The sequence below is a fragment of the Eulemur rufifrons genome, chromosome 6 (assembly GCF_041146395.1).
Source record: "Eulemur rufifrons isolate Redbay chromosome 6, OSU_ERuf_1, whole genome shotgun sequence".
Classification (NCBI taxonomy): domain Eukaryota; kingdom Metazoa; phylum Chordata; class Mammalia; order Primates; family Lemuridae; genus Eulemur; species Eulemur rufifrons.
Genome location: NC_090988.1, coordinates 5,930,088 through 5,942,979, shown reverse-complemented (window position 1 = coordinate 5,942,979; position 12,892 = coordinate 5,930,088). Strand labels below are relative to the sequence as shown.

The following is a 12,892-nucleotide window of genomic DNA, read 5'->3' as shown; positions in this document are numbered from 1 at the left end:
TCTTCTTCTAAGCACATTAATTGCTGATTTTGAAAAGCTCTATTCTTAGTCCTCTGCTCTCATCTACAACCTAACTCTGGGTGACCTCATTCATTACCAAGAGCTCCTCACTCAGATTAGATGGAGTACACCAAATCAAAGCTGACTTTCCATCTCCAGCACTGCTTCTATACCGCCCCAGCCCCGCCAGACCTCTGCTTTCCATACCTCGGTCAATGGCAACAGAACCAGTCATTTTCCTTAGACTTCATGGAGCCTTCTGGCTGCTATGCTTTTGCACTGCCACAAGCCTTCACTAATTCCTACACATTCCTCAATATTCAGCTCATGCCACCACTTCTGGGAAGCCATCCTAAGCTAAAAGAAAGAAGAAGAAATAGGCCGGGCGCGGTGGCTCACGCCTGTAATCCTAGCACTCTGGGAGGCCGAGGTGGGCGGATCGTTTGAGCTCAGGAGTTCGAGACCAGCCTGAGCAAGAGCGAGACCCCATCTCTACTAAAAAAAAAAATAGAAAGAATTATATGGACAGCTAAAAATATATATAGAAAAAATTAGCCGGGCATGGTGGTGCATGCCTGTAGTCCCAGCTACTCGGGAGGCTGAGACAGGAGGATCGCTTGAGCTCAGGAGTTTGAGGTTGCTGTGAGCTAGGCTAACGCCACGGCACTCACTCTAGCCTGGGCAACAGAGTGAGACTCTGTCTCAAAAAAAAAAAAAAAAAAAAAAAAAAGAAGAAGAAATAAAGAAGAAAGAAGAACACAAGGAAGAGGAAAATGAAGAAGAAACAAAAAAGAGGAGAAGGGAAGGAAGAGCAACAAAAGGAAGAGGAAGAAGAAGAAATAATCACCAAAATGTTACGCAACTTTCCTCTGTGTTCCTGTAACTCACTTTCTACTAAAATTGTGGCTTTATTTTGTATCTTTCCATTAGGCTTGAGAGCAATCTGAGTAGAGTAAGTGTGCTGAATTCTGTGAATCTCCAGCACTGAGAACAGCACCTGGAAAATGAGGTCCTCAAAATGTTTGTTCAATTGAATAAATTAACCATTTCCTTTTCTTTCTTTTTTTGAGACAGAATCTTGCTCTGTTGCCCATGCCATGGCGTCAGCCTAGCTCACAGCAACCTCAAACTCCTGGGCTCAAGCGATCCTCCTGCCTCAGCCTCCCGAGTAGCTGGGACTACAGGTGTGCACCACCATGCCGGCTACTTTTCTTTATTTTTAGATGCCTGGCTAATTTCTTTCTATTTTTAGTAGAGACAGGGTCTTGCTCTTGCTGAGGTTGGTTTCCAACTCCTGACCTCAAGCGATCCACCTGCCTCAGCCTCCCAGAGTGCTAGGATTACAGGTGTAAGCCACCACGCCTGGCCCCATTTCCTTTTCTATTTCCTCCAACCCTCAAGCCCACCCTTCACCAACTCTACCACTTCCTGCTGTTAAGCTGCTCTGAAGATACGCCCCTCTCTCCATGCCCACTGCCTTCGCCTCAGAGGCCCTCATTACCTCTGACTTAGCTCACTTACACAGTGGTCTTTTTACTCAGACTCCGGTTCTGTCTTTTTGGTCACCAAACACAAGTCCATTCTCTATCCTGTACTCCTCCCTCACTGTAAATTCATCACCCCCCTGGCCCGTTTTCAGCGTGCTTAATCACAACCGTCCAGTGTCAGCTCAGGCCCAGCCCAATGCACCTGCCAGCCACGCTGGAGCCCAGCAGAGCCTGGAACAGCACGCGGTGCTCTGTGCGCCCAGGCTGTCTTTTCCACAGGGTGCCCTTTTGCTTTTAAGATTCAACTCAAAGGTCACCTATTCTGTGAAGCACTCTCTCTCTGCAAACATTTCTTGATATTCTTACAATACTTTATTAAAGAACTTAACAAACATTTTGTTTATAAATATTTATAGAATTCTTTATGCCACCAACCCTACTGTTCCCAATAATCCCTTTTAAAAAAAATCGATTCCCTAGCTCAGTGGCTCTCATACTTTTTCATCTCAGGACTACTTTAAACTATTAAAAATTATTGACCACCCCAAAGAATTTTTCTTTATGTGGGTTATATCTATCAATATTTACCATGTTGGAAATTAAAACTGAGAAATTTAAAACTATTTGTCAATTATTTCATTTAAAAATAATAAACCTATCAAGTTAACATAACATTATTTTACAAATAAATAACTAATTTTCCAAAACAAAATAAATGTAGAGAGAAGAGTGTTACTGTTTTGACTTCTGTTAAATCTCTTTACAGTACAGCTTAAACAGAAGACAGGTGGATTCTCATATCTGCTTCTGCACTCTATCTGCTTCAATACTGTCATACAGCTTCTGGAAGACTCCTCTATGCTACTATGAAAGAAAAATAGTCAAAAATGGCAAATAGCTTTTGAGTATTAAAATAAACCAGTCAGACCTCACAAATCCAGCACACCTTGAGAATCCCTGCCCCAGTGTCCTACAATGGCAATTCCAGAACGTCTTTACATGCTGGGCCCCAACTCTGCCCTCTCCTTTGTAACTCTGGGCAAATGACTCTGATTACTACTTCCCCAAAGAAAGAAAGGCTAGCAAGCTCTGGTGTTCATGTATTTCCTCTTTGGTACTTCTCTTTCCCTATTGGCCTTTTGGTTCCTTTAATCTCTAAGTTTCCTTCTCCTACTTTGTAAAAAAATGTATCCCTTTGTATACTGTTCTTTTTCCAGAAATTCCTTCACTAAGTATCACCCATCTTTCATTCATCTTTAATAGTTTCTATTCCTTTTCCCCTCTGACCTCCAACATACACAGGTGGCTTCCCCTATTTTAAAATGAAAACAAAGCCTGTGGTGCATGCGGTGACACACCTTAATTGTAAGGTACGCCTCAGTCCTAGATGTTAAAACATGTTACAGATGTGAGGAAATACAGTAACACGGATCAGGAGAGTCAGGCAAGACTTCTGGAGAGAAGGGAAGGAAATCCACAAGGACAAGTAAAAGCAAACAAAGGAGGGGAGCTGGGAAGGACATTTCCTGGAGAGAGCACCACGCCTAAGGCAGGGATTGCCAGAGTGCCCAAGAGGGTGGGCAGGCAAGGACAGAACCATGTGGGGTATACCAGACAAACGATGGAGTGACACAACGGAGAGCTCCTGACAAAGCTCATCCTGGAGGTGACTAGCAGCCACTGAAGAACTCATGTGCACAGAAAGGTCACTCTGGGCTGACGGAAGGTGGACTGGAGCAAGGAGAGCCTGCTAGGAGGGCTCAGGGGAGAAAGGAGGGAATGGTAAAGAGTCTTGTCTTTTCCTTGAGACCATACATTGCTAGATTGCCTTCAAACAGGTCTTGACAATTTACACTCTAGCCAAGTGTGTAAAATGTCCACTTTCTCAAATTCTCAACAATATTTGATTAAAGTATAAATTGTTGAGCTTTACATTTTGACTAGTTTAAATTTGTTTTGGTTTGAATTCCTCTGACTGTTGGAGAAGTTTAATATCAGATTCAATATCTGTTTCTCTGTTTATTGCTCATTTCTTTTTCAACTTTTGTGAATTGCTTTTTCATGTAATACATTTTTGTATTAAAGAGGTCTTTTCTTTACTAATTTATAAGAGTTGTTAGTAAATAAAGAACATCATCCTTTGTCATGTGATAGTCTTCCCAGTTTGTCCTTGGCGTTTTAATTTTATTTATGGTGGTGTCTTAAGTCTGTTTTATGCTGCTCTTAAAAGAATACCTGAGACAGGCTAATTTATAAAGAACAAAAATTTATGGCTCTGGAGGCTGGGAAGCCTAAGGTCAAGGTGCCAGCAGTTCCGCCTGGCAAGGCCATTCTCTTCTTCCAAGATGGCGCCTTGCATGCTGTGCTCTCCAGGGGAGAGGAGGCTGGATCCTCACAAGGTGGAAGGTGAAGAGGGTGGGGATGTGGGGGCTGGGGAGAGAGAGAAAGAGAGAAAGCAGGAGCTCCCAAAGGCTCTTTTTATAACAGCATGAATCCATTCATGAGGGTAGAGCCCTCAAGGCCTAATCAACTCTTAAAGCCCCCACCTCCCAATATTGTTACTTTGGCAATTAAATTTCTACATGAGCTTTGGAAAGGACAAACATTCAAACCATACTATGACAGCCATTATTCAAACAAGTATTCACTGAGGCACTGTGATGTGCTAGGTTATTATGTATTTGCATGGGACTTTGTGTTGAAAAGATGTAACTTTTTCCCTCTTAGAGGGGTGTGATGGGCTAAACAGTGTCCCCCTTAAAATTCATGTTAAAGCCCTGATCCCCCTATAACCCCAGAATGTGATCACATTTGGAGATAAGGCTTTTAAAGACGTGACTAAGTTAAAATGAGGCCGTTAAGGTGGGCCCTAACCCACTCTCACAGGTGTGCTTATATAAAGACATTTGGACACAAAGAGACACTGGGGATGTATGCACACAGAGGAAGGGCCCTATGAGGAAAGACCAAGGCGGCAGCAGTCTGCAGGCCAGGGAGAGAGGCCTCAGGAGAAACCAATTCTGCTGGCACCTTGACCTTGGATTTCTACCCTCCAGAACTGCGAGAAAATAAATTTCTGTTGTTTAAGCCACCCAGTCTGTGGTACTTTGTTATGGTGGCCCTGGCAAACTAATACAAGGAGCTGTATCAATTAAAACTTTAGATAGTAAAATACTTACAAAGAACAATATCCTTTTAAAAATAACACCAATATGGTCTGAACATTTCACAAATCTGTAATATGTTTGTAGTTGCACCACCCATTTCATTTTACTATTGTGTATTTGTGCTTTCTCTTTTTGCTTGGAGAATCTTGGCAGAAGTTTATCTTTTCCATTAGGCTTTCTGAGACTCAGTTTTTCCTTGTTTCCCAGTTTATAAATATTATATCTAGTCTTAATTCTAGCATTTCTTTTCTTCAAGTTTACTCAGTTACTTTTTCTAATTTCTTAAGATGAACATTTAGTTCATTAATTTTCAGTCCTTTCCCTTTTTGAATATACATTTAACATTACACATTTCCTTCTAAGTAGCCCATTAAAGGCATTCTGCAAGTTTCAGTTCCAAAAATCTTCTAATCCACTGGTCTTTGATCTTAGAGTTCCTTAGAAGTATCTTTAGTTCTTCAAATGTTCTTTTTTGGGGTTTATTTATTATTAAATATTATGCTCAGAGAATACTATCTGATTAATATAGATTTGCTGATATTTAAGACTGGCTCTAGGACATATTAATAGTATGTGATCAATTTTTATATGGGGTTCACAAAAGCATAAACGTGGTTCTATTGGGCGTGGGGTTTCATACGTGTCCTTTAGGGACATACATGTCTCCCTGGTGTAACTCCTTTTATGGTTTTAAGTGACTTTCTTTATGATTGATGATACTTTTTTCCTTTAAATTCTATTTTACTTAAAATTAATATAGCCTTTTATATTATTTCCCTAGTAATCCTTTTCTTTTGCCTTTAGCATTTCTGATCATTTTATTTTAGGTGTGGCTCTTCTAAACAATATGTAGTTGGATTTTGGTTTTGATATACAAAGCTTTTGTTTATTAAAAGCTTTTCTCTGTTCAATTTAAGCCACTGACATTTACCGAGATTACTGATTTATCTGAATTAATATAGCCATTTATTTTGTGCTTTCTCTTTACCACGCTTTTTATTTTTCCTTCTTGTTTTTTATTTTTAGTCTTCTATTCTGTCTTTTCTTGCATTTAGTTTTCTTCAATACATTATTTTTGCTGTACTGGCTCAGAGGTTATATGTTTCTACCCTGGTTGCCCAGTCTTGCCTCAAGTCTAATGTTAATCAGCATCTCTAGTCTCCTCCTATCCAACGCTACAAATGCAAGAAAACGCGCACTTACTCTGATGGCCACTCTAGCTCATCTGACAGCTTTGATATCTTAGCTTCACATTGCTTTCAATCATCCCAATTAGTCGTCATCATTATTGCTGTTAGTGACTTTTAACATCTATGATTATTTTAGATTTATCTATATGTTTACTGATTTCTTAGTAACCAATTCTTCTTGAATCCCATTCCTCTCCCTTCTGAATTCAGTTTCCATCCTCTTGAAGTATGTCCTTTATAGAAGGTTCTTTGGTGAAGGGCTATTGGTGATGAACTCCCTCAGTTTTTTTTTGTTTCAATATGGCTTTATTTTACCTTGTATACTGAACAATTTAGTTGGGTATAAAATTCCAACTTGACATGACTTGTTTGAGACAAGTTTTGTTTGTGATATGTTTGAGACATTTGGAAATGTTGACTATTCACTTTGCTTGAGATTCTCACTCCTTGTTTCTACTTGAATCATTTTCTCATAGTTGTTCCTCTACCTCTTTATACCTTTTAAGTCATAGAGCTATCTGCCTTTGTCAAACCCGTAAATGACCACCTTCTACAAGGTTCCTCTTCTAAACTCCCATCTTTTCTTATTCATTCTACAACCTCTTTGGGCAGTTTCATCCACAACCCAACCCCAAGTTTCAAAATGAGCCCATGTTTCTTCCTTTGTTTTAATGTCTCCTTAAAGTCCTTTGGAATAAACAAATACCAAAAATATGAAAAATTTGAAGCAACACTGAAAAACAAGAAGAACTGCCATGAAATCAACTAGAAGTCACGAGTAATTTCAGAAAATATGCAGTGCTTGAGTTCTGGGCCACTGTTTTCTCTTAAGTATTTGCCAATTTGGGCAGAGGTGGCTATCAAGCTAAGATAATAAACAGAGATTTAGATATATTCATGGGGCAAAAGGACAAAAATAGGAGTTCAAGGCCTGCTAGGAAGGGCAGGCTTGGTCAGTACCCTGGTGTGGATTTGGGATCTATATTCTAACAGGGTGAGTGCCCACACAGTCACTGCTGCCGAGGTCGAAATCTTCTCTGCCCTTGACTGGATTAAAGTGATCTGGAATAGAAGTGCCCCTAACCTAAGCACTTGCCAGATGCAGATATAAATCCTCTCTAGATGTTACCCCAAACTTCAAATTATCTCTGCAATTTTTTGAATGCAATGTCGTATGAGGCGATTAAGACAAGATTACCGAAAATAAAGAGAAACAGACCCACCCGGGCCTGTGACGTTATCAGACACATACACTTTAAAGTGACTATGCTGAATATGTTCAAAGAAACAAAAAATAAGATCGGCAATTTCAGCAGAGAACCGGAAACTATAACAAAGAAAATGAAAATTTTAGAAATGAAAAATGCAATGATAATCAATAATGAATGGACTGACCAATGGATTACACATGAATAAAGAACCGTACAGGGGCAACGGAAGAAGAGCACGAGACTGACTCTGCTGCAGAGCAGAACTCATAAAGGTCCAATAATTAAAACAGGGTATTCCCAACACAGGAAGAACATCCATGCTAATGAAGTAAAACAGAATAGAAAATTCTGGACTAGAATTATGAACACCTGATTTGTCATCAAGACGGCACTGCAAAGCACTGAATAAAGGATAGTCTTTTCAATTAATATTTCTAGGATAACCAGATCTCTATTTAGAAAAACATCAAACTTGATCCCCATCTCACAGGGTACACAAAAATCAATGGCAGGTAAGTTAAATACCTAACAGTGAAAATGAAAAAAAAAAATCAGACTTCCAGAAGATTACATAGCAGAACATCTTACGACTTTGTGATTAGGAAAAGATCTCTTAAAAAATACATTAACCATAAGGAGAACCAGTGACAAACTCAAATCAAAAGACAGCATTAAGAGAGTAAAAAGGCAAACAAAGTAGGAAAAGGGATTTTCAATACATGTAACGACGAACTGCACACAGAATATGTAATGAACACTTTTAGATGAACAGGCAAAAGAGTGACAGCCCAATTAAACGCAGGACAAGAGACCCAAACAGGTAATTCTCAATGTGAGTATCTAAATGATAATCCACATATAAAAAAAGCTCAATCTCGTTAGACAACGTGGCAGTGTAAATTAAAGCCACAATGCAATACCACTATTCATTTATCAAAATGCCTGACAAGAAAAAGACTGACAATACAAAATGTTATCTGAGATACGGAGCAACCGGAACTCTCATATATGGCTGGTGCAAACATAAATTGCTACAACCACTCTGGAAAACTGTCTAGCAGTATCTATTAAAGGTGAATTAAAATATATGTGAAAATACTGCTTCTTGATATATACCCAACAGATGTACCAAAAGAACACAGGAATATTCATAGTAGCATTATACATAATAGTCAAAAACTGAAAGATATTCAATTATCTATAAATAAAATGAATAAATTGTAGTTTAATCATAAATGGCACACACATATATATGTTTGTGTGTACACAGCAATAAAAATGAATGAGCTACAGCTATACACATAATAACCTGAACGAATCTTACATTACACTGAGTGAAAGAAGCCAGACACGTAAGAGAATACATCCTATAATATCCTCTATATAAAGTTCAAAAACAGGAAAATAACAGATTGTATTGAAACCACAGAAGTAGTTACATCTGAGGAGGAGGGGAGGATACTGATTGGGAAGGTGTGATTGTCTTCTTGGGCCTGGTAGTATTTTATTTCTTGACCTTGGTGGTGGGGTTACATGGTACATTTTTTTTTTTGCAGTATTTATTGACCTTATGGTTTGTATACTCTTCTAAATATATGCAGCATATATACTCTTCTCTCTCTCTCTCTCTCTCTCTCTATATATGTATATATGTATATTTTTCTATATATATTCAGTATGAAAATTTTTTAAATCAAAGGAAATGAAATAAACCTCCTGATAGCTTCTCATGACCTGTAGTAGGCCTCTCTTGTTTTTTGTGAAGAATGGCTACTATGTTTCATTACATTACCATGAAGCTTTAATATACTGGGTGTGCATGATGAGGTATCCCTAAGGAAAGTGAAAAAACTGGGTAAATCCCTCCCTTCTAGGAATCTCAGCAAAGTGTAGACTGGGTACAGGATGAGTATCCCTCATTTGAAATGCTTGGGACCAAAAGCGTTTTGGATTTTAGATTTTTTTTGGATTTTGGAATACTTGCATATACTTAATAGGATATCTTGAGGAAAGGACCCAAATCTAAACATGAAATTCACTTATGTCTCATATACACCTTACATGCATAGCCTGAAGGTAATTTTATTTTTCCCTTGGGGATGCTGAACAGACTGTGTGTTGTGCACCTGCATTTTGACTACAAACTTGTCACATGAGGTCAAGTGTGGAATTTTCTACTTGTGGTATCATGTCAGTGCTCAAAAGGTTTCTGATTTTGGAGCATTTCGGATTTTTGGATTAGGGATGCTCAACCAGTACTGAGAAAACATTTGCTAAATGAACACATTTTTAGCCATAAAGTTTTACTACCAAATGGGACTTGAAGAGATCGTGTACTCCAATACCTGCTCTTACAAATAAGGAAACTAAGGCCCAGAGAAAGTGATTTGCCAAGGAAACGGAATGAAATTTTGAGTACATAATAGTTGTATATCTTCATAAGATACATGTACTACTTTTACACAGGCATACAATGTGAATTAATCAAATCAAGAAAATACTGGGTATTCATCACCTCAGGTATTTATCATTTCTTTGTGTTAGGAATATTCCAATTCTACTCTTTTAGTTATTTTAAAGTATAACCTAACTTACTGTTGATTGTAGTCACTTTGTTATGCTATCACATATTTTTCCTTCTAACTAGCTAACAATATTTTGCAACCATTAACCATCCCCACTTTATCCCCCTGCTCCCCACTACCCTTCCCAGCCTCTGGTAACATAATTCTACTCTCTGACTCCATGAGATCAATTGCTTTTAATATTTAGCTCCCAAATATGAGTGAGGACATGCGAGATTAGTGTTTCTGTGTTTGGCTTATTTCACTTAACTAACGTTCTCCAGTTTCATCTATGTTGTTGCAAATGGCAGGATTTCATTCTTTTTTGTGCCTATACAATATTCTACTGCGTATATGTACCACAATTTCTTTATCACACAGAATGGTATTTTACGAAACTACATCTATTACTCTTTCTATTATTTGATAATTCCTCTACCAGAGGTCCTAACTCCTAAATACAATATTCACTGTACACAGTGTATGCTCAATAAATGTTATTAAACAGAAAAAAAAAACAACCCTGCAGTGCTATTAAGCCAACCAATCCAATAAAATGTTAGAGATAGTTTAACTTGAAAGAACTACGAAGTCATTTTTCATAATAACCAGTACTGGGGAAAGGTAATATTATAATAATATGCTGTATCTGTGGGCATTTTCTACTACATATTAAGATACCAATCTAAAACTGGAGAGCATGCAGAGGGAAGCAAAGGAAGTGATCAAAACAGTGTCACAAAAATACAGTTACACAAAAATGCTAAGAGATTTGAAGTAGGTCAAGAAAAAAAGAGACCAAGACTGAGTCTTCACATACACATACACTAATGTGGAAAATTGGTTTCTCAAGATCAGTGGAGAAATTAATACAAAGTCTATGGCCTTCCACAAGTCATACAGTTAGCATACCTCAGTCCCTGGTTTTCGGTGGTGAGCAGAGCAAGAAGTGCCCAAGCCAGCACCTGGCTGTCGTCCCCAGTGTGAAATTGACTGTGGTGCCCAATGTTCTGCAGCAGGACCTGGTCGAGGCACTCCAGGGCCTTCTCCTGCACGGTGCTCTCGCAGTCCATCACCACGGGGACTACCCCCTTCAGCCAGGCTTTCTGGATATGGACACATCGAGGTTGGGCCTTAGGATTGAAAAATTATAATGTCAGAGGGTCTTATCCTATTAGAAGTCTAAATACAAGTCAGTAAAGTTGTCATTAACGTTTTGAGAAATAGGTTAAAAATAATTACAGATTCGAATGCAAATAGACCACAGAGTGAAAAAGAATCAACACTCAAAATACATGCAACAACAAAGTTCAAGCTCTGGCTCATTGTAAATCAGTGCATACTATTAATAAAGTTTTAAACTTTTATATTAAAGTCATTATGTTATTAGTAATAGTAAATCAGTATGCTTTTAGTTGTTCAAAATCAAGAGCAAATAATAAATATTTACCCAAAGGAGCAATTAGAATAGATTCTGACAGAAAAAGTCAAAATATGCACTGTTTAATGCCTTCTATCATGAAATAAAGAAAAAAACATGCTTTTAAAATTCTTCAACAGCTAATTAGCTGGCAGAAGTAAACTGTATATAGCATTGGTGGGTCTGCTCTTTTGGCAATACAATCTATATATGCTTTCATAGACAAAAATTAATTCAGGCCTCTAGCATAACCAAATTAATTTTTAAATTTATTTTTCTATGTGAGATTTAAACTGAAGAAAAGGCTAACAATTAGCATTCTCTGACATTAGTTCCCATTTATATTTACTAGTAAGTACAGTCTTATCACACATAGTTGAAAGATACCTCTTCTTTTCTCTTACATTATACAGTCCTACAGTGGAATTGACAGAGTCTCTAATGGCCAACTTACAATTTAACAACAGGTAATTATTATGAGGAATGACTTTTAATGTAAAATATCATGCATTAGATACATATGCCTTGCTTCTCACCATAAGAAGTTCAGTAAGAGATTGCAGGGCCTGCTTCCGGACAGACACTGCAGGGTCTCGACACCGGTCCTGCAGAACTGACAGGTCTTCCTTCATATACGCGACTTCACAATGTTTCAAAATACTCACTAACACCTAGAGGGCAGATATGCAACATGAAGTGATGACTGCATAGTATATATACAGAAAGACAAACCATGGACAAAGGAAGCTTTCTGGAAGTTTGTGGTTCTTAACATTTTGGGGGTCATGGATCCATCCTTCCTCCCTACAACATCCCATCTTTTAGAATCTGATGAAAGCTAAGGCCTCTCTCCGATGAAAACTGACATGCATTTTGTATGAACAAATATTTATAAACAATTTTATGAAGCTATTAAAATCCACCCTTGGTCCCTAGGTTAAAAATTCCTATTCTAAACAAAAGAAATTAAGAATATAAATTTGTGGTTCTTTTGGAAATCTTGAAAACAATCTTCCAGTTCATCTACTTAATTTATATATAACAGAATCAGGGTCAACTAACAGTTAAGTGAAAGCAAATTAAGTAATGAATAAGGCCTGGGGGTTTTAAAAATATTCCCTTGCATTTCCAAGTTTTTAGTGCATAAAAAGAGCACATTAAAAAATGTGGGAAAAAATTCACACCTGGAGTGCAGACTTCCTAACGTTGGTCTTCTCATCTCTAATCCTCTTTCTCAGCATTGCCATGACACATCTTTCTGTGGAGGGAATGCCAAAGAGTCATTACAGTCCAAGAAAAACCACATAGATTCTAACATTTCAGCACATGGTACCAAGAAAATATGCTCATCTTAAAACTCACTAACTAGGTTGGTTTAAATCCTAAGAAATCAGAGTATAAACTGGTGTAGAAAAAGAAGAAAATGTGAATAATTAGGTATTCACTATAAAGCATGTAATTTGGAATATTAAAAATTCAGTTTCAAATCCTGGCTGCTATCTCTAAAATTCTAAATTATTCAGCTCTTCTATTGTGTTTAGCTACAAATAGAAAAATCTAACTCATTGGGTTTTTAATAAAAATTTGATGAGATAATATATAATAGAAGCTTTAAAACTTTTCACTCAAAGGCCTCTGACACTCTTAAAAATTACTAAGAATCTCAAAGAGCTTTTTTAATGTGGATTATATCTTTTAATATAAATTAGAAATTTAAACTGAAAATTGTAAAAATATTTACTAATTCATTTTAAAATAGCAAGACATGTGACTACAAATACCATTTTTAATAAAAAACAACTATATATATTTTCCAAAACAAACAAACAAACACTGAAAAGAATGGCACTGTT

General features: G+C 37.5%; 1 protein-coding gene across 1 annotated transcript in view; it reads right to left on the bottom strand.

Annotated features, from left to right (window-relative positions):
* The window catches only part of NCAPD3 (non-SMC condensin II complex subunit D3), a 70,993-nt gene that overhangs the window by 31,669 nt on the left and 26,432 nt on the right, over nt 1-12,892 (bottom strand). The window contains exons 15-17 of the mRNA XM_069468671.1: nt 12,224-12,297; nt 11,576-11,710; nt 10,532-10,752 (exon numbers count right to left, since the gene is read on the bottom strand). Coding sequence (XP_069324772.1) covers nt 10,532-10,752; nt 11,576-11,710; nt 12,224-12,297 — 430 coding nt within the window. The remainder of the gene's footprint in view (nt 1-10,531; nt 10,753-11,575; nt 11,711-12,223; nt 12,298-12,892) is intronic.